At 38.4% G+C, this 26,971-nt stretch overlaps 1 protein-coding gene across 1 annotated transcript; it reads right to left on the reverse strand.

Moving 5' to 3' along the window:
- Nucleotides 1-16,710: 16,710 nt before the first annotated feature.
- LOC142543299 (uncharacterized) lies at nucleotides 16,711-17,956 on the reverse strand. Its single transcript, XM_075650482.1, has one exon. It carries the CDS (start codon nucleotides 17,830-17,832, stop codon nucleotides 16,870-16,872), a length of 963 nt encoding a protein of 320 aa, XP_075506597.1. The 5' UTR covers nucleotides 17,833-17,956; the 3' UTR covers nucleotides 16,711-16,869.
- Nucleotides 17,957-26,971: the final 9,015 nt, after the last annotated feature.

Raw genomic sequence — 26,971 nt, forward strand, 5'->3', positions numbered from 1 at the left:
CCTTCCTGCCTCTGATGCTCACCGTCCTCCTAGCGAGGCTCATCATCTCTCACGCGCTCAAGAATGCATCTATGAGGCATACCGTTCCATTCATATAACCCATACGTAACCAACATGCATAATTCCATTATTTCTTTTAAATTTAAATAAATACTGCATAATCATAATTTTGACATAAAACATTTCATTGAAACATGCTGTAAACGAAATGCGTAAAAGTAAAACTTACAGACCGAAGACGTGACTTCGTGAGCTTCTCGAGATCAGTAGTAATACAACCCTATACAGAACCATTGCTCTGATACCACCTGTAACGCATCTAAATTCCTTTTAATGTTCGAAATAGCAGCGGAAGAAATTAATGTTTTTCAAAATAACAATTTGAAATAATCCAACAACGATAAAAATGTTTGATCATAAAATGATAAATGCTGAAAATGAGGTCCTCGGGTTCCTACTACTGCCGACCCACGATGGCTCACTGGTCCCCGCCCTCGGTCCCGACCTCATCAGTACCTACAACAATCAAGTCTAGTGAGTCTAAAGACTCAGCATGCATATATCGTAAATAACAAGTAATAATAATAAAATCACATGCAAAGTGAAAATATCATGTCATGAGTCATTATAATACGTGCATAACTGAACTGAAAATCGTATCATGAATAATTATAATTACGTGCATAACTGAATCGAAAATCGCAAGTCAAATGTTTGCTCCGTAGAGCCCTGTCATAAAATAGCATGTAATTATTTTCTGTTGAGATTATGTTCTATGCAAGTGGCCACCTGAACTGAACTGAACTGACCGGTAAGTGACCACCGGGTGAAGTAATGATCGTCTGATCAGACTAATGCCACAGTATACTGGGTGGAACTGAACTGAACTGAACCGGTAAGTGACCACCGGGTGATACAATAATCCCATGGTAGTGAAATGGCCACAAGCAATATCGCATAAATCTCAAAAATGAATATTTTATATTTTTATGCACGTAACATAATTAAATGGCATAATTAAATATCCTGTAATATTTTACCACATGGGTTGGATCGTTCCCAGGCTCGCTGCGACCTAAATCTAACGTGAAAAATATGCAAATGATTTAACTTTACCAAACTTTGTAATTGACTCCAAAATCGAGACAATTACATCCAATGACTTAGTATTTAATCATGACTTCGTGCCAACCCGAACCAACACCGAACCATCATTTAGTCATGATTAATATACACCTAAAATGATGAAATAATTCTCCTAAAATGGTACAAGTCGAAATTTTGGTGAATGGAGGCCCAAAACATGAAACGCTCTTTCGAGAGTCACTTTGGCACATTGCACCGTAAATTCTCGTACGACCTCTAAACTTGACCAAATCACAAACCGCCAAAAACATGACCTTCCTAACATGATGAGGTACTGTCCAGTCCAAGGCCATAGGCTAAAAGCCAACCAGGAACTCGAAACACACCTCTGAACCGAAGCACACTTGCTGTCAAGAAAATTACAGCAGCTGTGTTAGCGTTTCCTTGCTTCGTTTTCGAGACTATTGGCCATTGGGGGCTCAAACCACCGACCAGAGCCTCTTCCCAACATCCTAGGGGTTGGCTTGAACCATGGCTAAGGGCCCTAGGCCAGCCACAATCCAAGTAACAACCGAACAAGCCAAATGGTTCCACCCGAGAGCACACCTGCGCGCGTGGGGAGGATTGCTTCGTTTGCTGTCATGGACCTTTCCAGTGGCCATTTGATTGACCATGGCATGATCTAGACATCAAGGGCTATGATGTGAACCGTGGGTAAGGGCTAAGAAGCCAACCAAGATCCACACCAACACCATAAACTCGAACATACACATGCAGAAAATGAAGGGGTCGAAGGGGGGCTGTTCTTGTTTCTTTTAATTGAAAACCGATTCCACCATGGACCAGGCTTCAAAAGACCGACTTGATCACGTCTTAGACATAATAAGGAGATGTTCTAACCATGGCTATAGCCCCTAGGGCAGTCAAGATCAGAACCATCACCCTTTTGACAGCAACCATGAAAAATCGAACACAAGTGGCAATAGGGACGTGTTGCTGTCGTTTCTACATTTCCAGCGGGTATGGGGCTTGAACGAATGGACCAATATGATCCTAACATGTCCTAATACATGTCTAGATGCAGCCTTGGGAGCCTGGACGTGAGCCAACCCCTGAAACCATCAAAACAGCCGAAACCGTGATGAGCACAAGGAACCCGAAAAATTATGCACACAATTTTCAAAAAGGACTTGAACAAATTTCGGTTTTTCCTTCATGATTCATGCACACATGATGTTTTAAAATAATAATATGACTTGATTGAGGAGTCAATAAAAATATAAACATGCCTTGGTTTGTTTTGAAAGAAAAACAAACGAAACGACGATGCGGCGTGGAGGAGACGGAGTCTTCTTCTTTTCTCACTTTTTCTCTCTTATTTCTTTAGTTGCTAGCCACGATTTTTCTGAAGTTTTTCTCTGGAATTTTGAGAATGAGGAGGAGAATGAAGGCTAGGAGAAATCTACTATTAAAATGGGATGGGATTTTGCTTAATTCAATAATTATTGGTCATTAAAAATGAAGATATTATCTACCAAGAAAAGATTAAGGAAATGAATCAAATGGTGAGTTGTCAATCAATACTAAAACTTTAGGAGGGGTGGCCGAATTTCTTATCAAAAAATGAGGGTATGAATATTGCTTAATTATTAATTAGTTAGGATTTAAAATGAAGGAATTATTCTACCATGAAGGGATAAGGAAATATATCAAGTGAACAGTCAACAAATTAATTAAATCCTACAAAGTGAAATGACCAAAAATTGTAGGATAATGGGAGGGAAAATATTTATTAAATCTTGTTTTTTTAATTCTTTAGAATTTCATCTACCCATTAAATATTTTAGTGAATTAATAAATTAATTATGGAAATGACATTATTTTGCATGCATGGCTAAATATTTGAATTACTTAATTAATTCCTTAAACATTCTTTTACATTAAATTAACTTATTATTTAACTAAAATAAATTCTAATAATGTTTTCTTAATATTAAATTTTATCTCAATACTCCAACTCCAGTCCGGCCTCATTTATTTAACTGAAAAGGTAGTAATTAAACTACTGCATAAAATAATTAATTTTAAAGAAAAGAATTTAAATACTCATGCTAAAATCATTTCAATTTAAATACTAGAATTATGCATGGCTTATACATGGTCTAATTTACGGGTTCTACATAAATGCTAATAAAATGCTAACCCACTTTAAAATTTCAAGATACACAATCGAAAATCTTTAAAGGTTTTAAAAGAAAATCTTAAAATCACCTAATAATTAAATTAGGCTTTAAAAGGCTAAAACTTAAATAAATTATTTAAAATGCCTCATCCTTAACTAAAAATAAAATACCATCTTTTAAAATTGCCAACATCGTCGTCAGTCTCTTCTCCTCGATCCCGCATCGAATAATCGCCTGAAACATGAAACTCGTAAAACATTTTAACGTGCATCACATAAACATGAATGATTTAGAATAATGCAATTTGAATAAATAATGCATCACTAAAATAACTTTTAAATTTTAAATAATGATTTAAACATTAAATAAATGCATGGAATTTACGTGTACCGATTTTGGGCTCTACAAGTCATGTCCACTAAACCCTAAACTTCTACACCACACAACACACGAACACACCTAGAAAACACTAGGACTCTTCTCCATCAGCCATCACACAGTCACACACTAAATTTCTAAGGTTGCACGTGAACTTTGAAGATAAAAAATGCAGCAAGTTCCTTTTCCTCGACACCAACGTTCCTCGCATCTCAAATCATTTTTCTTGCGTAAGGCATGTCTTAATCTTCTTTCACTCATTATTCATACCATATTATGCGTATTTAATCATGTTTGCATGAAAAATATGAAACCCTCATTTTATTTTCATTTTTGAGGCATATATATTATAAAACCTTGGTTTTTATGCTTTTAAATCCATGTTTATGTTTCACAAAGGGGCTGCCATGATAAGGTTACGAAATGGGATGAATTTCAGTAGGTTTAAGGACTCCTAGATGCATGGTTAAGGGCTGGACAAGAAGGGAATTATGCTGAACAAAAATTGGGATCATAGATGGCTAGGGTTTTGGTTTTGGGTCTCCTAGAAGGGTACGGCTCGGGCTGCTATTGGGTCACGTCCAGGGGTCCTAAGGGAGTCTATTCATGGTCCTAGATAGGCTAAGGGATGGTTGAGGAGGGCGGTAGCCGAGTGCCTTGGGCGCAAGGAGGGTCGCGCGCGGGTCCTCAGGTGCAGGTTGGGTGGCTGAGCTTGCATGGCTAGGTAGGGCTCGTCCAGTAGCTTGTCAAGGCTTTGATCTAGGTTCTATGATGGTTAGCTAGGGTCTAGTTGGGTCGGATATGGGCTAAGGTCGAAGGAGTTAAGGGTTTGTTCAAGTTAGTGTTTTCGAAATTTTGCAGAATTTTCCAGCAAGTTTCTAGGCTTGTTCAAGGGTTCTAAATGGTTTGATTTGGGTTTTATAGGGTATGGTTAGGTGTTAATAAGTTATGGTTCAAGTTTGATAAGGTTTCGTTAAGTTTCAAGTCGATTCGGGTTAAACCGAGACGGAGGTGCAAGTTTTAAAATGAATTGAGAAATTAGTCGAGGAGCTTAATTTTACGTCTAAGAAATTCTTATGGTTGTATTTTAGGGTGTTATGTTAATTTTGGATGGATTCATATCGTCGATTTAAGAACCAATGGTAAATTGGGAAAGTTATGGTTTCAAAGGTAAAATGGTCCTTTTACACCAGAAAAATGTAGATGTCCAGGCAGTGCCATGAATGCTGAAATGAAAGTTAAAATATTTATTTTTAAAGTTTATGGAATTTAATAATGAAAAACGATAGTGCTAAAAAATGTGTTGCATGCTTGGTTTAAAGAAAAAATGATATATAAGCATGAAATTTTTATAAAGATGAATATAATGAAAGGTAGAAGGAGGTGACTTGATTGTGACTAAAATGAAAGGATATGATGATATGTAAAGTCAATGCTCAGTTTAAAGGTGGGAGTGTCGCTGATGTCCTCCCCGCCTAGTACCATGGTTATACGTAGATGGAACCATCGACCAAAAGCTGAAATGAAAGTCACAATTAATTATCTGAAATCAATAAAAGAGAAACATATACGTATGTGATGAAATAAAAAATGATATGATGAAAAGAAAAAGGTTTAGAGTTTATGCATGTTCAGGTAAAGCTATTTTTTTTAAAGTATCTTTCATTGTTGCTAGTGAATGTATATGCATTACTTGTTATCATGGTTAAGATTTGCTGAGTCAATAGATTCACTAGGTGTGATCGATGCAGTTGAGCATGATTTTGTTGATGATGGAGGACTTGATGGTTAAACTAGCTGGACTGATGGTGCACATAACTCGAGGACATTTGCTAGTTTTCAGCATTAAGATTGTTTCAAATATTTTATGACTTTTATGCTTTTGAGAGGTTTGAGAGGATTTATGAGTTTTTCTATTTTGAAAAAATGCTAGTTTTAAATTTGGTTTGACGGTTTACGATTTTACGTTATGCACTGCGTTCTTTTGGATTTTCAAATAATAGGTTGGTTGGTATTTTAAATGAACAAATATATATAGTTACGTAGTTGTGTATATCCGGCCGAAAGCAAGTTTGAGAAAAAAATTCTAGTATATTTTAAAGAAAAATTAGTAGTTGACGTTTCAGTTGGTATCAGAATAATATTTTGCAAAGAGTTGTGCCACCGCCAGTTTCGGAAAGCTCAGTCGTCCAGTCTCAAGTCTATAAGTTTAATTGTTTTAAATGATTTTAATGATGACACCTGCATGTTTACATGGTTTATATGTTTAAGTTACATGTTCGAATTTTTTTAAACAAATTCTCGTCTCTATTTATCTTTAGTAATTTACTTACATGATCTGATTATATTTACGTATAACTTATTCACTACATATATTGAATTGTTCTGCACGCCCTTTATCTATTTTAGTTGTTCTATGTAATTAATTTTTGAGTTTTAAATTGAGCTGAGCTTCTTACAAGTCTTAAGTTAGCAAAATCTAGACATTTATATTGAAGAATTTATTCATCACCTCTAAACTAATTTTCGATAACATAATTGAAATTAGTATATCAATAAATATATATCATATACTCTATCTGTGTAATATATATTTGTGTAATATAAAAGGTTAAGCAGATAGAGTCTATGATACTATTCCAAACTATCCTTTTTTCTCAATAATATGACAAATTCTGTAGCATGAAATCTCACACAAAATTTTCCAAAGAGAAAAATACCAAAAATAATTATCCGTGCGAAAACATGTGACACCAAAATTTCAATGAATAAGACAAAACACAAGTAAAAGATATATATATATAAACGGATGCAGTGAAGACTTAATATATATATATATATATGATACCTCATGGATGGGCCCACTACCCCTGGCCCATCCCAAGCCCAAATGGAAGACAGGCCCATCAAGGGCCCAGGTATTCTCCTATAAATACCAGGTTTGAGTGTTCATTTAAAAAATTCACTATATTGTTTTCAACAGCACCCTTAGCTGCTCCCCCCATATATCCTCAGTCTCTGACTTGAGCGTCGGAGGGCTACGCCAGGACACCCTCCTGGCCCCCTCCTAACGATCTTATTTGTGATTTCAGGCTCATGATAATTTCAAAACCTGCGTCTGGACTAGTGACTCTTGCTGGAATCGGACCCTAAATTTCCCGTGAGTATCACTTGGCGCCGTCTGTGAGAAACTTGAGTTGAGACGTAGAGATGGTAGGCAAGAGAAAGAGTAGAAAAGCTACCTCAGCATCATCGCGTCCTCAGAGGGGATCCGAACAGTCTCATGCTGAGGCAAAGCAGGAACAACCCCATCAGGAGGCGAGAACATAACAACCTCGTCAAGAGAACATGGTCGAGCAACCCCGTCCTAATGAAAATGTGGGGAACTTGACCCTGGAGCAGTTGGGTCAATTTATCACTCGGATCGTGGATGAGGCTATGAAGAGGAACCAAGAATCTACGTTCGCTGAAGAGCAGTCCACTCGCCAGGAGCGAGAGGAAAATATTGAAGTCCACCAGAGCAGGGTTGAAGAGACGCATCCCCTCCAAAGTGGGGAGATTAGTGAGATGAGGGAGATGTGGAAGGAGATACGGAGGTTGAGGGAGCAGGTAGGAAGCAGGGCGCCGGTACCCAAGAAAAAAAGCCCTTTTTCACTATCCATCTTGGAAGAAGAGCTTCCACCAAATTTCCGACAATCGAACGTTGGAGAATATGACGGACATACAGACCCCGAAGAACACTTGGGAAGATTTGAGAATGCTGCTCTGTTGCACCAATATTCGGATGGAGTTAGGTGCAGGGTGTTTCTGGGCACGTTGGTAAGGTCAGCCCAATAATGGTTTAATACCCTGCAGCCCAACTCCATACAGTCTTTCGAAGATTTTTCTGCAGCTTTCTTGCACCGATTTGCCAGCAGCAAGAGGCACCAAAAAAACTATTTGAGCCTATTTGTGGTGAAACAACAAGAAGCTGAAACTTTGCGATAGTTTGTCCAGCGTTTCAACAATGCAGCGTTGCAGATACCAGCGGCCACTCCTGACATCATGATAAGTGCCTTTACCCAGGGACTTAGAGGAGGAGAGTTCTTTAAATTGTTAGTGAAGAAACCTCCATCAAGTTATGATGATCTGTTATCTCGGGCGAAAAAATATGTAAATCTTGAAGATGCCCAGCGGCATAAGAGGATGGAGCAGCGACCTGGGGGAATTAGAGTTGAGGGAGCGGAAAGAGGAAGTAGGAACAGAGGCGCGGGCGAGAGGGAGGATGATAAGGCTAGGGGCAGAGGACAATTCTCATCCCATGTTCCTCTGGATGGGAGTCGGGACAAGGTGATGGAAGTGAGGGAGCCCGAGGGGAGTTGGGAGAAGTCGCAAAGGGTTGAGTGCAGTGCTAGATTGCCTTCGCAGGATAGACGAGAAGGATCCTCATCCAGGAGTTGACAGAGGTCTCGCTCGTCCCCTTGTTGTGGTCAAGGCCCTCCATGGATAAATCAGAGGATCGGGGAGCAGAGAGGGGAAGGTCAAGGTCAAGATGTTCCTCAGGAACCCGTCGAACCGAGGAGGAGAATGAATGAGGATAACCACCCTACGAGAGGAATGGTTCATATGATCTCGGGGGGTGCTACGGATGGAGACTCTGGGCGAGCGCAGAAGGCACATGGGAGAAGGTAGGAGAACTTTGAGTTATCTAGGGGTGCAGACTTACCACAAGACCCCGTCATCAGCTTTGGCCCGGAAGACCTCCGAGGCGTTGTGACTCCACATAACGATGCCTTGGTGGTGACGGCCACCATTGCCAATTATGATGTGGCGAGGATATTTATTGACAATGGAAGCTCCGTGAACATCTTGTTCAAGAGCACGTTGGATCAAATGAAGATGGAAGGATTTGAGTTTGAGCCGATATCCACCCCGCTGTATGGGTTTGCAGGACACGCCATCCCGCCTTTAGGTCAGATTGTTCTTCCCCTATCCTTGGGGACTGATCATCGGCGGGTAACAAAAATGATAGCCTTCACCGTGGTAGATACGCCGTCAGCGTATAATTCAATTCTAGGACGGCCATCCTAGAAGGATTTTAGATCCGTAGCTTCGACTTATCATCAGAAGCTTAAGCATCCTGTGGGAAAAGGAATTGGAGTCTTGGGCGGGGACCAGAAAGTCGCGCGTCGGTGTTATGAAAGGGTAGTAAGGGAGGAGGGAAAAAGACCGCATGTAGAGTTTCACATGATTAAGAGAGGAAGAAGTGAGTGACTTTGTCCCAGGGAGGTATAAGAAGAGCAGAAAAGTTGGAGAAATCGTAGGGCAAGGCTTCAAAGAGACCCTGAAATTCTTACTACCTCAGAAAATATTACTCTTGAATTTGTTGTTGATGTATTTCATCTTTGTATTTTCTCATGTAATCAGTTGGAATTCAATAAAATCAAGTTGTTCTTTTCAGTTCATGAATGGTGGTATATTATGAAAGTGAGAAAATTTTATTTTCCTGTTAAGACATCGCCTAGTAGAGGAGCAGAGTGCAGGAGAGAAATTAAATTTTTCTACTGAGGCGTCGCCTAGTAGAGGAGCAGAGTGAAGGAGAAAGATTTTATTTTTCTGCTAAGGCATCGCCTAGTAGAGGAGCAGAGTGAAGGAGAAAGATTTTATTTTTCTGCTAAGACATCGCCTAGTAGAGGAGCAGAGTGCAGGAGAGAAATTAAATTTTTCTCCTATGGCATCGCCTAGTAGAAGAGCAAAGTGAAGGTGTTGAATTTTATTTTCCTGCTAAGGTATCACCTAGCAGATGAGTTAGGGGGTGGAGGTGTTGAATTTTATTTTCCTGCTAAGGTATCACCTAGCAGAGGAGCAGAATTAGAGATGAGGAGAATTAAATTTTCCTGCTAAGGCATCGCCTAGTAGAGGAGCAGAGTTAGGGTGGAGAAAAATTAAATTTTCCTGCTAAGGTATCACCTAGCAGAGGAGTTAGGGGTGGAGGTGTTGAATTTTATTTTCCTACCAAGGTATCACCTAGCAGAGGAGCAGAGTTAGAGAGGAGGAGAATTAAATTTTACTGCTAAGGCGTCGCCTAGCAGAAGAGCAGAGTTGGGGTGGAGAAAAATTAAATTTTCCATCTAAGGCATCGCCTGACAGAGGAGTTAGAGGGTGAGGGTGGAGAATCATTATTTTCCTGCTAAGGCGTCGCCTGGCAGAGGAGTTAGAGGGTGAGGGTGGAGAATCATTATTTTCCTGCTAAGGCGTCGCATAGCAGAGGAGTTAGAGGGTGAGGGTGGAGAATCATTATTTTCCTTCTAATGCGTCGCCTAGCAGAGGAGTTAGAGGGTGAGGGTGGATAATCTTTATTTTCCCGCTAAGGCATCGCCTAGCAGAGGAGTCAGAGGGTGACGAGGTGAAATTTTTATTTTCCTGCTAAGGCGTCGCCTGGCAGAGGAGTGAGAGGGTGACGAGGTGAAATTTTTATTTTCCTACTAAGGCGTCGCCTTGCAGATGAGTTAGAGGGTGAGGGTGAGGAGGTTGAAGTTTTTATCTTTTCCTGCTAAGGACTATTTTAGCATAGGAGTTAAGGGCGTGGGGAAGTGAGAATTATTTTCCTTCAAAAGCTTAATAGATGACCTTGAATATAGGGGCAGCGAGGGCAAAAGGTGTTAGAAAAATTTATTTGGTTCGTAGATAACGAATTATGTTTGCCGCTGCAAAAATTACGGGGATCGACCTGACCGGGCAGGTCGTGGGGGCTTGGGGGCAACGTCCCCAAAAGCTCTTCAGAAATTAAGGGTTGCGGGTGAAGGGGCGAGCGTGCGCGCTGGTGGCTTGGGCGAGGCGCTGGGCGAGCGTGTGCGCTGGTGGCTTGGGCGAGCTGGTGGCTTGGGCGAGCTGGTGGCTCGGGACTCTCGGGCATTGGGGCGAGCGTGGCGAGGGCGAGAACGGCGAGGGGCGAGTGTGCGTGCTGGAGAGTTGGGCGAGCTTGCGGCTGACGAGGGGCGAGCTGGCGTGTGGGCGGGTGTGGGGCGAGCCCTAGGCGAGCTGGCGAGGGGCGATCCGGCGAGTGGGCGAGCTTGCAGTTGGCGTGCGAGCTGGCGTGTAGGCGGGCGTGGGGCGAGCACTCGGCGAGTGTGCGAAGAGGGCAAGGGCGGAAGGCGGGACGAGCGTGCGCTCAACAGGGCTAGCAGTCGAAGGAGCGGGGCGAGCACGCGGCAGGTGTGCTGGGCGAGCGTGCGTTGGCTGTGCGCGCTGGGCGAGGGCGAAGAGGGTGCTTGGGCGTGGATGCGGCGTGATGGCAGGTGAGCGTCGAGAAGGCGAGGGGCGAGGTGTGAGGGCGAAGCGCGCCAGGCGAGGGCGAGGCGTGCTTGGGCAGGGCAGTTGGCGAGGGCTTGACGAGGTCGGCGTGGGCGATGGCGCGAAAATTTTGGGAGACTGACGAACGGCTGGAAGAAAATGCATAACTCGCACCCGGTAACTTGAGGACAACACAACTAATCGAACTTCGAACCTGCGATTCAGTTCGACTCGGGAGGGGGAGACTGATGATACCCCATGGATGGTGTAACGCCCCGAAAATTTAAAGGTCCACGCGAACCACATGCATGCAATTATTAAATTCTCTTGTATTTTGATTAAATATTTTAATTGCATTAATTAATTATGTTGTGCATACTTACTTGTTTAAAATATATTTTTCTATATGGTTGCATTAAAATGTATTTTTAAAGGATATTCGAGTTGCGATCGAGGAACGGAGACCGATGGCTGAAAAATAGAAAATGTTTTTATTGGTTAATTGTTTTTCATTATTTAAATTAAGGGTGATGCTTTTTATTATTTTTGAAAATAAGAGGTTTTGAGGTGATTTTATACGCCGGGACGTAAATTTTATTGGTGTTGGTTTTTCAAATAAAATACGAGTTTTTGGTAACCCGGCTAATAAATTCGCAAACTCATTTTTAACAAAACTATTTTAATATTTTAATTAAATTTTAATTAAGCACTAATGGGCCTAATTTGTATGCTTAATGGGCCTAACCTTAATTAAGGATTAATAAAATATATAATATCCTAATCTACCCCATAATTCACCCCACAATTGTATTCAACTCACGCCTCCACTACCCAAAGAACCACACTTCATCCCCCACCAGCAACACGGCACACACATCACAATCAAAAAGGAAAAGCTTTGGTCTTTTGAAGAAAAATTCAGCCTAGGTGTCTACGTCGCCGTTCTTCGCATCGTCGCTTTGTTTTCGTGCGTAAAATACGCAAAGGCACGCCTAATCTCCTTTTTCTCATCTTTCACACCATATTATTTGTTTGATACATGATTGCATGAAAAACATGATACAACTTTTATATTTTCGTTTTTATGGCTATACATGCACAAAACTAGTGTTTTCATTTTTTAAAACTCTTCAAAATGATGCACAAAGGGGCTGCCATTGTAGGGGTACTTGAAAGGATGTTTTTCCACATATTTAAGGGTCCCTAGGTGTATGTTTAAAGGCTGAAAAAAATAGGGAAGGAATAAAAATGAAAATAGACTCCTTAAGGGAAAGGACTCTTCGACTAGGAGTCTTTGATGGTCACGGCTGCTAGATGCGGTTAGGGAGGGTCCACTAGACTTAATTGGGCTGCATAGGAGGGATGGGTAGGGGCTGGACATGGTGGTTAAGGGCTAGAGACGAAGCTAGCCTAGGTTCGTATCATATTAGGAGTATGACTCTTGTGCAGAAAAATTCAGTAGCTTTCTAGGCATATTCAAGGGATTTAATGGGCTGGAATTTGGTTGTATATGGGTTAGTTAGGTGTTATTAATCTTTGGTTCAAGTTTGGTAAAGTTTGGTTAAGTTTCGAGTCCACACGAGTCAAAACTAGGAAGTACGTCTAAGTTTAAAAACGAATAGGGAAACGCCTAGATTTAAGCTTAATAAAATTATGAAAAATTATATTTAAGCTCAAATAATTATTAGAAGTCTAAGTTTTTAATTTGGGAATTTTATATTAAGGTTTGGTTTAATTCGTGATTAAAAAGCATTAATACGTCACATTTAAATAATAAATTAAAAATCATCGATTTAAGCCAAATAAAAATATGAGAAAATTCATGTAAGCTTAAATAATTATTTGGGATATTTTAGAGTCAAGAAATCAAGAAAAAAAAGTCAAAAACGTAAATTGTCAAGTCCAGGGGTAAAACGGTCTTTTTACACCAAAAATTAGTAAATGTCATGGCAGTGCCCTAAATGCTATTTTTATGATATTATGGTTATTTTTAAATGTTTATGAAATGTTCAAGATTAAATTATGATTTTTAAATGTCTAAGAAATTTTTATTATTTAAGGAAGACTTTTAAAAGACATGTTGCATGCTTGGTTTCAAAGACAAAATGTTATGTTATGCATGATTTTTATAAAGTGATGAGAATGTAAATGTTGAAGGAAGTGAAGTGATTGTGTATTATTCGTTAATGTTGGCGACGTCGTGAGGGTTATGGTCCCAGTGGGAGCCCGACTGATCGTGTTTCCATCATTACGAATATGTGGTAACGGTTATGTGGTAACGGTTTTGTGGTTACGGTAAGAATGGGGATATCGTGAGGGAAAAAGGCCCCAGAAGGAGCCCATTTAAGGGAAAAGGCCCCAGAGGGAGCCCCGACGATCGTATTTCTATTCGAAAAATGATAGGCCAGGGCCCAGTTGACCAGTGAGAGTGTTGCTGGTGTCCCCCGCCGCCCAGTACTATGGTTACATGTAGATGGATCCATCGATTCAGCAGCACCCTTAGCTGCTCCCCCTATATATACTCAGTCTCTGACTTGAGCGTCGGAGGGGCTACGCTAGGACACCCTCCTGGCCCCCTCCTAACGATCTTATTTGTGATTTCAGGCTCAGGGTAATTTCAAAACCTGCGTCTGGACTAGTGACTCTTGCTGAATCGAATCCTAAATTTCCTGTGAGTATCAATATATATATAAACGGATGCAGTGAAGACTTAATATTTATCGTATCTTTTATCTTCTTCTTTTTTTTCAAATTGATACAATGAATTTATTTTGATTTATCGTTGGATAGGATTAGATGTTTCTTAGTTTCCTATCTATTTGAACCACTTATAACTGTATAAGCAGTTGTTATTTGTTATTTATAGGGCTATTTGGTATTGTTTCGACGGTTGTTTTTTTTTTTTTAATATATATATAGTAAAAGTTTGACACTTTAAAGTGTTAAATCCATCCTGTTTCGTCTTGGTGTGCGTCACAAACTCATATACCATAACTCCATAGGGTAAATTTAGAATTTTTTGGTCATTTTTCAGTTAACAAGTAAACTAATATGATTGCTTATATCTGAAATAATCCAATGGTGTCAACATCTTTATGTCTCTTGGTCTAAAACATCTTTATCTCGTTGTCTTGGCGACATTATGACCCAACCCTCTGTATTATTTATTTTAGAGAAATTGAAAGGGGGCCTTGCAATAACTTAACGAAAGCAAAAGACAAAAAGCTACAACACTTATCAAGTGTATTGACATCCACCAAATACATCCCAAACACAATTAGGCAAATATTTTATCAACTTCATTATATTTCTAACATCATCAATATATTTAGGGACTCCATCTCCTTGAACTCAATCATCTTTCCCTGGACCCCGAGTTTTCCCCCCATTCTACCAAACACCATGACTTCCCCGGATTACCTTATCACTGATCACTTGGACCAGGTCCCAACTAGTCTCTGCCACTGTCACCACCTCAACCTACTACCTTGATCCTCAGCCCGAGTCCCTAGGTCCTCATCCCACTTCACCCAGCGCTACACCATCTCCTCGTGGTCAGCCAGGGTCCTCTGTCCCAACTCCAGGTGTATCTAGGGATGTCATCAGGTTCGAGTTAGGGCTGATTGTGCCAAACTCGGGAACTCTCCCGCCTTCTTTTAGACCCGCCCAGTCCCATGATTAAATTTATATAATTTTCAGGAAAAAATAATATTATTACAAATTAAAATATATCGACTTGTATTCAATTAATAACTAAAAAAATTGTAATGATATAATTTCATATTATATATATAATAATAAAATAAAATATTTTCAAACCAAAAATTTTATAAACTAAAATTATAAATATTAATTCTTTACTATAAAAAATATAATTATATAATTTATAATATATACATATATTTTCTGTTTTTAAATATATAGGCATATTTCCCGAGACCCGCCCAAACCCGCTTTTAGACCCGATAGGTCAGGTCTAAACAAGTCCCGTCAGGCCGGATTTAATACGAGACCGAATTTAGACTCGAACCATTACCATTACTAGGTGATTGAGCACCTCCACTCTACCTCCTCAAGTATTCGGCTCCTCGGTCAGATATCGCCTCGCCGTTGATCCAAGTCTCAGGCCTTCGGATATGTCCCAAGTACTCAATACTCATTCCTAGGTCAATACTACATATATCACTAGGGTATCACAACCCCCTATATCAATTATTTATTTATTTACATCATTAACATATTTTTCAGATATCCGACCAGCCAACTTGACATGATTCAACCGGAAAAAAATCAGGTTTAAGTTTGGAGTTTTCGGGCTCGTGTCAGGTCGGGTTGAACACGATATTTGATCTGAAAGTAATAAGATTCGGGTCGGGTTAACCCCAAAATTTTAATTTTTTTAAAAAATATATATAATTAATAAATATTTCTTATATTTTTATATATTTTATGTTTGAAAAAAATATTTATTGTATATTTATATAATAAATTTTTATAATTTAATATTTATTTTATACATTTTTATAACAATTATTTATTTTATTTAGTAAATATACTTTAATTTTCTACTATTATATTTTCAAATTTTATGTGTTTAAATTGAAATATTATTATTATTATTTTGAATTTTTTAAATTTTTTAAAAAAATCGAGTTGATCTGTGTTAGTCGAGTGCGAGTTGTGATCTTTTGAATTAGTTCGAGTACGAGTTAGGTTTTAATCGAACAATTTTTAAATAATACTATTCATCAACACGATCCACTCGAATTGACATTGCAATGACAAAGGCTGTGGGGGCATGGTCTTGTACAGTTGTACACACCTTGCTCCACACCATGTGTATTGTAGTGTACTGTATAATAATCTATAATTGCTTCATTATTTAATTTTTTCCCTTTTCTTCTTACAAAATATCTTTAAATAATGAGTATGTATTTTATCAGCTGTTCTCATACAATTTATATGCCATGAGATTATCAACAAATATCTAGAATAAAATATAATATATTCAATTTAAAATTAATAATTTTTATGAGTTTTGAGTGAAAGACGTCTCAAAAAATTTACTCATGAAAATTTTGCGTAAAATTATAACTATCTCCGTGACCATCCATTTGCCACGGTTGGTAAATTAGTACACTCTAGAATCATTTGGATTCCAACGCAAATGTGCAATTATTGTTAAGAGCCGGAACCAGCATTCTCGTTTTAAAAAGCAGACAAAAATGTTCGTGAGACGATCTCATCGATCATATTTTGTAAGACATGTCTTTTATTTGGGTCATCAATGAAAAAGTATTACTTTTTATGCTAAAAGTATTACATTTTATTGTGAATATCGGTAGGATTGACCCGTCTCATAGATAAAAATTCGTGAAACCGTCTCACAAGAGACCTACTCTACAAAATATTACATAAGATGATAATAAAATTACTTAAATTTTTATATCACAAGCCTAACTTTATTTTCTAAAGTGCACCAACGGTAATTACTGCTTTTCAATAATCTCATTCTAAACTAGTGACAAAAACATGAACAAGTATATAAATTTGACTTTAACATCAGTTTTCGTAGGATCGAGATTTTTATCATTTTTCTAAATACAATAGATACAAAAACTACTCACATGTCAATTTGTGTGATGGATTATTGATTTGATATCATTGTATGTATCGACATATCTAAAAAATATAGTTATGTTAGTTTATTATACAAGAATCCTAATCTTTTATATTTTTATCAAAATCTATAAATCAAATATAACTAAAATTTTATTAAGAACAAAAGAACTTAAAAAACAATAGCAAAGTTATTTTCTTTTTAATAATCTGAACCAATAACAATAAAAAAAGAGAAGATAAAACATGATTATAATCAAATACTTCATTACAATCCTTATACTCTATACAAACGATCACGAAGAAAGTAAAAAAAAATAAAAAATATATCTCACCTTGAATAGACGGGATTCAGAGCTCTGGCGATACCATTCATGGCGCCGTAGCTCTTAGAACTGAATCCCAAGCAGCCCAATAAACCTTGCCTGTACGGTAGAAATGTCTTCTTCCTCATCTCCTCAGACTGTGCTCTGTTCGCAGTGTAATGTAACTCATGCGGCGATGGAGAAGGAACTCTTCTTTTGCTCACGCCATTTTTGAGTACTGCCTTCTTTTTCACCTCGGGGTTTTGGTCTTTGGATTTGTTGTTGGCCATTTTCTTTTCCTTTACAGGTGAAAAGGAGATGGAGCTCCAGAATTTGTTGTTGTGCCCTTCGTTGTTTCTTCCCTCGCTCTTGCTTCTGTACAGGAACTCCTTCAAGAACACCCATCTGTTCGAGCTCCTCCCCGCGGACGAAGATCTGGAAGACCCCTTCTCTTCATCTAAGTGCTTTCCTGTGATCTCGTCGGTTCCGATCTCGCAATCGCCTCCTTCTTCGGGCCGGGGAGTTCTCATAGGTGACATGGATCTGGTCCGCCGGCGCAGGGATCCGGCGCGGAACTTTAGATCTCTGCTTCTGGTGAATGTTTGATCCTCGTCAATTGTGTCTTCCGATTCGATCAAAGGGGCTAGAATTTGGGGACGTTGGAGATGAGTGGAGAGCTTCATCGGTCGGATCTGGCCGTTGCAGAATAACTCCTCGGCTGAGGCAGCTCCGGCGGAGGCAGAGGGGAGTGTGGGGCAGAAATCGAACTCAAAGGAGCAATTGGGCTCGGTGACTGCGGCGGAATGTGAGCTGAGATTGGCGGTCTTGGAAAGCATGAAGTGCATGGGACTAGCCGGTGCACTGTAGTAGAATCCGGAGCGGGAGGGGCTGGAAGGGGCACTGACGTAGGGAGTGGAGCAACAGCTGTCCATTTCGTCGGAATATTCTGCGGCGGCGGCGGCAGAAGAATGCTTGATGTCCTCTTCCATTTCCTAAAATTTGTTTGTTTAGCGGGTGAAACTGAGACAGAAATGAGACGGAGCAGCGCTTGCTTTATATTTCATGCTCATCTCTCTCAAGTATTTATTTTGGAGATTTTAATTTAATATTTGTTGAGATAAATATAAATAAAGTCAATAAACATAACTTTAAGGTGTAAATCAGGATAAGAAAAAGAATTTATATGAAAAAGAATTTCACAAACAAATTTTCATTAACTTTCAGAAACATATATTCTCACTCATTATTTTTTAAGACAAACATTATTTATATGTATAGCCTCTATGTCTTATATTTAAGTTTGTGTGTATTTTTTTAAAAATTAAAAATTTATTGAAAAAGAATTTCACAAACAAATTTTCAATTAAATTTATTTAATGAATATTAAAATAAGATGAAAATAGTTGAAATGAAATTTAATGTTTATACTTGGGAAAAAGCTTAAAAAGTTAAACCCAACGAACAATGTGGATGTAAATGAAAAAAAATTGAAAACGATGCTAATAATAGGGGAAAAGTAGGGGATCTTGCGTGAAAGGTTGAGATTTGAGATTCATGGGAAAATGGAAAAGCGCAATGGACCACATACAATACAGCATCCACGTTCTCCTTTGAACTTTTGCTCCCTTTTCCATTATTTAAAAATATATATTTGTCCCTAGGTCCAATAAATTTATATATGCTGAAATTTGAAAGTATTACATCTAACTTTTGATTACAATATCAATAATATTTCTACATTTTAATGCATAACTATAAAATTATACATAGATTGATGTTGAAGGAGTTTACATAATGTTTGAATAAGTTATTAAATTTATAGATTTTTTAAAAAATTGGGAAATATAAAAAATAAATAATGTTTGAAAATAAAAATAAAAAATTGAAGTTTTAAAAATAGACTGTGTTGATAAATAAATATTTCTCTTATTACGTTTCTAATATATAACAATAACACCTTTTAGAGAATATATTACTCTCTTCGTTTATTTGGATAAATGTAAAGGATAATGGTTGAGATCGAAATATAGTTTAAAAGAGGGTGAATAAATGCGAATAAAATATTTTTCAAAACTTGAGGCAGATTTAGCTGTTATTAACTGTTAAAATCGTTGTCCTGAATGGACAGACTTAATTGAACTACTAAAAAGTGTTTTAAGTGCGAAAATGGTCTATCTAGACTAGTGATATATATATAAATATTGTAAGGTCCATGAAATTTGAAAATGGTCTATCTAGACTAGTGATATATATATAAATATTGTAAGGTCCATGAAATTTAATTTACGTAACTGAATGCGTGCAATTTAAGACTTTATTTAAAAGATGTGTTTATTTATTTTTATGCATTTAATGCATAATCATTGCATGATATAGTTCATTTCATGATTTTTTTTTAAAAAGTTCACACGTTAGGGTTCCTAGATGCACTTCACGCTTGATCGTGGAACGGATAAAGGAGAAATATCAGGAAAATTATTTTTATTACATATTTAATTTTTATTAATTAATACGAGGTGTTTTAGGTGTACTTTTCAAGAAATGGGCTTTGTTGGGTATTTTTACCTGTCGAAACATATTTTTAATCGGTATGCAAATTTTATCGAAACATAGGACTTTTTGAGGGTTTGAGCAATATTTTCCAAAACTTAGCTAAATGAAATATTTTTCAGGAGTGTTGAAGGATCGTGTGCTGGGCACCTTCTGAAACGTCCATTACTCGTTTTATTTAAAAAGTACTAGAATTTTTTATTTTTTTTTAAAAACCCTTACTATTGAATCGGCAGAATTTACACATGCACGTAAAAATATTTTGACATCATTTTAAAATAAAACCAACCAACTAATATTTGAAAAATCAAAGGAATAGTTCAAATCGTAAAATCGTCAAACGTTTTACCAAGCCTAAAAAGCAATAATTTAAAAAGTATAGATCATACTAAAACCTCTCAAAGCATAAGTAAAAATTCGTAAAATCTTTAACATAAATCATAAACGTAAATCGTAAGTGCGAAAAAATAGAAGCGCTGGTCCTCGGGTTATGTGCACCTTCAGTCAAATAAAGTTAACCATCAAGACCTCCATTATCATTATTATCAATATCACATGCATCAATCACACCTAATGAGTCTAAAAAATCAACACAACATATTCTTGATAACAAATAATACGTATAAAAATCACATGCAAAAGTGAAAATACTTGTACGTAAAATAACATTTTCATGAAGATGCATAGACTTAAACATAAACTTTTTCCCTTTTCATCAATCCATATCATTCATCATTTTATCATAAACATTTCCCTTTTTTTTCATCATAAGCATATACGTTTTCCTTTTATTGAATTTTGGTTGTTAATTGTGACTTTCGTATCATGATAAGGTCGATGGATCCATCTATTATGTAACCATAGTACTGGGCGGCGGGGACATCGGCGACACTGTCACCCGTCAACTGAGCCTTGGCCTATCATCATCATATTGAAATACGATCGTCGGGCTCCCTCTGAAGCCTTCTCCCATAGACGGGCTACCTCTGGGCCTTCTCCCGTCAATGGGCTCTCTCTGGGGCTTTTTCCCTCACGATATCTCTAATCATATCATCATAATAGTCACAATAACTTCACGTCCTCCAAATTTTCATATTATCATAACTTTACAAAAATCATGCATAAAATATCAATTTTCTTTTAAACCAAGCATGCAACATATCTTTTAATTTTCCTTAATAAATTATAAAAATCCATAAACATTTAAAATAATCATTTTAACATATAAAATAGCATTCAGAGCACTGTCATGACGTTTATCATTTTCTAGGTGTAAAATTACCATTTTACCTCTAGACGTAAAAATCCTTGAATTTAATTTTTCTTAATTCCATTGACTCTAACATGTCCCAAATAATTATTTAAGCTTAAATTAATTTTCTCGTAATTTTATTTAGCTTAAATACTAGACGTTTCAATTAATATTTAATTATTCGTTTTTAATACATTTTAATCTCGAATTAATACAAACTTCAATATAAAATTCCTAAATTGAAAACTTAGACTTTTTATATCATTTTAGCCCTCGTGAACCATGACTCACCCCCGTGAGCCATGTTACGATTTTATTTTTAAAGGAAAATCCTAGCCCCTCGACTAAACCACCCTCGAGCCATCTAGCTTTTTCATCGAGCCAAGCTCGAGCTGGCCTGAGCCAACATTGAGCCAACCTTTTTCTAGACCCTACTAGACCCTAAGAACCAAAGGAACTTGACCTTAGCCACAAAACCGAACCACAAAATCATATTCATGAAGTGGCCGAGAATCCTACATGACATGGACTCCTCAAACTCACGCCTAGGACCTAGCCATCGAACCAGCCCTTGAACTAGCCCCTTGTGCACCATATTATGACCCTAGTGAGTCACCCTAGCCCAGCCCATAGCCCCCTGGCCGAGCCTCCTACCCTTGCATGGCTGCTGCACACAAGTACGCCTGCACTGCCCTCTCTCGGGTGGGAGCTAGGACTCCTTCCCAGCCCTGGTGATCGAGTCCTAGCGTGGCTAGGACTCCTTATCTGACCCCTAGAGGCCCTAGCCTAGCCCTAGTTCCAACCGTGCCAAGCCATGCTAAGGTTCCCCTCAAAATCGAGCCATATGATCATCAACATAAATTTCTGTTTCTAGATTTTGTTTTTCATGTTGTGCAGCATATTGGTTGTGTTCTTAGGACCCTAAACTTGTGTAAATCATCCTCGATCATATCCTAACCATCTCAGACCCTTTAACAACATAATAAACTTGATTTTGGATGAAAATAAAAGCTTTAAAAATCACATAAGATGTCTATAGGAAAATATGAAATGATGCAACTTATTTTTTTCATAAAAAACGTTTTCGAACAATTACTATGGTGTGATAGATGATTTAAAATGGAGAATATGGCGTGCCTTTGCTTGCTTAACGCACGATTATTTGTTGACGATTGAAAAACGATGACACGAAGATTTTTGGCTTGAAAAATTATGCAAAACTCGATACTTTTCCCTTGAATATGAGTTGTGTGCCGTGTGTTGTGTTGAGAGAAGAGTTTGGAGTGAATTAGGAGAGTGGGGCGTGGGGTTGGGTAGGTTATGGGGTAGATTAGCACTTTAAATATTTAATAGAATCCTAACCAAACTCTAATTGCTAGCGTAGGCCAATTAACAATGTTAATTAGGCCCATATAGCCCGTTAGTGTTTAATCCAACTATTTTGAGTAGAAAAGTTCGTGAATTTATTAGCTGGGTGGCCAAAACGTTCGTATTTTTGTTGAAAAACCAACACCGATAAAATTTATGTCCCGGCGTATAAAATTACCTCAAAACCCCTTATTTTAAAAAATAAGAAAAAACATCAATCATATTTTAAATAATTAAAAACAATTATTTAATAAAAACATTTTTCATTTTTCAGCCTTCGGTCTCTGTTCTTCAATCGCAACTCGAATAACCCTTAAACATACATTTTAATGCATGTAACTAGAAAAACTACTAAAACATCATATAAACATGTCACACAATCAATTTAGCAATTAAAATAAATTAATTAACCATTTTTCATATTCCCTATATTTGCATGCAGTTGGATTACGTCGTCTTAATTTTTGACCTTACAATTCTTCCCCCCTAAATAAAATTTCGTCCTCGAAATTAGAACTTACCGAATAGCTCTGGGTAATGACTCCTCAAGTCCCTCTCGGTTTCCCAAGTAGCTTCTTCTTCCGAGTAATTCGGCCAATTGACATTGACTATTGGAATGACTTTGTTTCAGAGTCTTCTTTCTTGCCTTACCGAGATTTGGACAGGTCTTTCTTAATAAGTCATATTTAGAGTCAATTGTAAAGGTTCATGATTTAGTACATGTGAAGGGTTTGACATGTACTATCGCAGCATTGAGATGTGAAACACATTGTGAACTCCAGAAAGCATCGGTGACAGTGCCACTCTATAGGCTAGTGTTCCAATCCGCTTTAAAATCTCAAACAGACCTATAAATCTTGGGCTAAGCTTGCCTTTCTTACCAAATCGCATAACACCTTTTATAGGTGCTATTTTCACTAAATATGATCTCCCACCGCAAACTCTAAGTCTCTTCATCTTTTGTCAGCATAACTCTTTTGTTGGCTTTGTGCAGTCTTCATTCTCTCTCAAATTTTGACTACAAGATCGGAAGTCTCTTCAATCACATCCGGACCAATTTCTCTTCTTTCACCAACCTCGTCTCAATGAATAGGAGATCTACATTTTCTTCCATAAAGTGCCTCAAAAGAAACCATCCCAATTGATGATTGATAGCTATTATTGTAGGTGAATTCCACAAGAGGTAACTTCGGTTCCCAACTACCTTGGAAATAGATCACACAAGCTCGCAGTAGATCCTCTAAAATTTGAATAACTCTTTCAGACTAACCATCGGTTCGAGGACGAAATGTTTTATTGAATAATAACTTGGTCCCCATCGCTGCATGCAGACTCTTCCAAAATTATGACGTAAATCTCAGATCTCTGTCAGAAACTATAGATACAGGAATCCCATGCAGATGAACTATCTCTCGAATATATAACTCGGCATACTGAATCATGGTGAAGGTCGTATCGAAAGGTAGAAAATGCGCTGATTTCGTAAGACAATCAACTATCACCCATATAGCATTAAATCCCTTGATAGTTCTTGGCAATCCCACAACAAATTCCATCGTAATATTTTCCCATTTCCACTCGGGAATAGGAAGTGGCTTAAGTTTCCCTGCTGGTCTTTGATGCTCTGCTTTGACTTGTTGACATGTCAAACATTCGGCCACAAAACGCAGAAACGCTTCATGCCTGGCCACGAACATAATAATTGCAAGTCTTTGTAGATGTAATGCCCGAGATTTTGATTCTGTTAATCTGAAATTATTGATTTTGAATTGATATGATTATAGTCGGGCCATTCCGAGATCAGATTGGACAAAGTAGGAATTAAAAAGAAGAAGAGAAGAGTTGGGCCGAAAGTTCTGCACCCGGGCGGAAGTTTTTGTCCGCTCGAGCGCCACATGATAAAAGAAGAGGGCCGAAGGTTTTGCGCCCGGGCGGAAGTTAAGTTTTTGTCCGCCCGAGCGCCACATGATAAAAGAAGAGGGCCGAAGGTTTTGCGCCCGGGCGGAAGTTTTTGTCCGCCCGAGCGCGATTGTCTATTATGCAAGGGCCGAACGTTTCGCGCCCGGGCGGAAATTCTTGTCCGCCCGAGCGCCAACCAGGATTGAAGAAGGATGAGACACGTAGTTTAACATGCAACTATGATATATATATACATATCTTCCTTCATTATTCAGCAGAAAAGAGAACGAAACGAGGAAAGATTTGTAGAAATTCTTACGCCTTTAGATTTCGATCCGCCCGTCTGATTTTTAATCCGATTTCAGTACGGTATTTCTATCAACGAGAGCTTCAACTAGAAGCAAGTTTTACTACGTTTTGATATGTCTTGAAATTATGATATTGTCAGAATCAGATATGATTCATATATGGTGTTCTCGACATGTTAGACATCGTATAATCGAAACCGGATTAAAGAACGGATACCGTATGGAATTTTTATGATTTTCTGAGTTGATTTGATTGAGATTGATATCAGATTGGTGTTGTTATTGATTATGAGTTGGGATAATTGATATCTGTGGATATTGTATTGACGGGGATATTCAGATTGTTCCGTTATGCCGTTGATTTTGAATTAGATTCAGATTGATCAGATTCGGTATTGATTTGAGCAGTATATTGATATTGTACTTTTTGATATTGTCCTTGTCAGATTGAGTGTTGACAGACTTTGAATTCCAGACTTGAACGTTGTCAGAACTGCGATTAAAGAAAGATATAAGTCAATGTGGTACCGGGAGAACGACTCGAGTGTGATATACTTGAGTTTCCCTAAATCACATACTTATTGTTATTGTGTGCATTGATTTGAATTGATATGCTTGTTCTATTGATTTATAGAAAGCATGTATTAGACGAGTGATCTTGTCACATAAGTGCCGATAGTGATGGAATCGTCACTGGCACATTGCACATTGTCACAAGACAGTGAGTTGGCGAAAGTGCCGAAGTCTGTGACGGATAGGTCAAGACACCGGATGTTTGGTTATATCGATTGAATAGAATTGTAGTTTCTTCTATTACTGAAATTCGATATAGAAATGCCAACGTCTGGAAACCGGGATCCCTAGACTAGGAATGAGTCTAGTCTGAGACGTAGAGTCACGAGTCTGATTGACAGTTTTATATTGATTATGTTTTCAGATTTGATACATATTATTGATATTTGTTACATGCTTTTACATTGTTTATATAATCGCATGTTTCATTGATTTATACTGAGATTTTATTCTCACCGGAGTTATCCGGCTGTTGTCGTGTTTGTATGTGCGCATGGCAACAAGTGGGACAGGATCAGGGTCGAGGAGATGATGAGTGATCGTGATTAGAGTGGAGACTACGGACTTTGACGTTGCTGTAGATATGATTCAACACTTGACATTTAGTTGTTGAACCTTAGTTTGAGTTTGATGCTTGTTGTACAAGAATTGTACCTTTATATTGATATGTATATTAGATTGAATTCCATTACATTCCGCATTTAAAAAAAATAAAAAAAATTAGACCCTGTTTATTATAATGAATTGAATTGTCCTAATGATGATTAAGAATATGATTAGCTTCCGGGTCCCCACAACAGGTGGTATCAGAGCGATAAATCCTTTAGATTGAGATAGAAGCTAGTGAGCGGGGTAGATTGAGTTTTCTTCCTTGCTTTTGATTGCTAGCATGATTTACTGCTTTAATACATGTTTACCTGATTATCTGACTTTGATATGGTAATGTGTATTATTGAGATTGAATCAGAACCAATTCTTGATCAGAGGTAAGATGATCAGAAGGGAACTGATATATACATATTGTTGTATTTGGTTGCTAACCCTTTTGATAATCAGATATTCCTCCTCGAAGAGTACCGGAACAGGGTAGCACTTCGAATCCTCCAATGGATGTAACAGCAACACCGATGGAGACATTGTTAAAGAGGTTTCAGTCACTCCATCCACCGACTCTGAAGGGTACTGAGACTTCAGTTGGTTGTGAGAGTTGGTTAGACGACATTGAGATGCTGTTTGAGTCCTTGGATTACACGGATGAGCGGAGAGTGAAACTGATTGGACACCAGTTGCATGATGTTGCAAAGAACTGGTGGATTACCACAAAGCGGGCCTTGGAGCATCGAGGTACAGTTATCACCTGGAATGTATTTAGAACTGAGTTCTATCAGAGGTTCTTTCTAGTGTCGTATAGGAAGGACAAAGGAGCAGAATTTGCAAACTTGAGACAGGGTCAGCTGAACATCGAGGAATATGTGGCCAAGTTCTCTACACTGTTACGATTTGCTCCACATGTGGCCGAGAATGATGAAGCCGTTGTTGATCAGTTCATTAATGGCCTGAATCCGGAAATCTTTACCTTGGTGAATATCGGGAGACCGAATAATTTTACCGATGCTTTGAACAGAGCTAAGGGAGCCGAAGCCGGTCTGATGAGACAGAGAGGAGCTTCGTTTGTACCTCCAGCACCGAGACCACAGCAACCACCTCCCCGGTTTGAGAGTGGCAGCAGCAATGGCGGAAAGAAAAACTTCCTGAAAGCTAGAGGGAAGCAGTTCAAGAAGTCAGGAAGCAGTTCAAGAAGTCAAGAAGCAGTTCTTCTAGCTCTGGGAGTTCTCGACAGAGCCAGATCTATACTGGACCTTATTGCAGCACTTGTGGATGGAAACATGCCACAGAGCAGTGCCGAGGAGTGTTCGGAAGTTGCCGTATTTGTAGGCAACATGGACATTTTGCCAGAGTCTGCCCCCAGAGAGATTCTCAGAGATCACAGGGTGCCGAATCATCTGGATCAGCGGCACAGACTGATAGACGATCAGCCGCTGTTCATTCATTCCAGCCAGCACCATCTCAGTCACAGCAGAGGCCAGGAGGTAGTCAGACAGTTAGCCAGCCTCCTAGACAGCAGGCCATAGTATTTGCTTTGACAGAGGAGCAGGCTCAGGAGGCACATGACGATGT

The sequence above is a fragment of the Primulina tabacum genome, chromosome 1 (genome assembly GCF_025594145.1).
Source record: "Primulina tabacum isolate GXHZ01 chromosome 1, ASM2559414v2, whole genome shotgun sequence".
Lineage (NCBI taxonomy): Eukaryota > Viridiplantae > Streptophyta > Magnoliopsida > Lamiales > Gesneriaceae > Primulina > Primulina tabacum.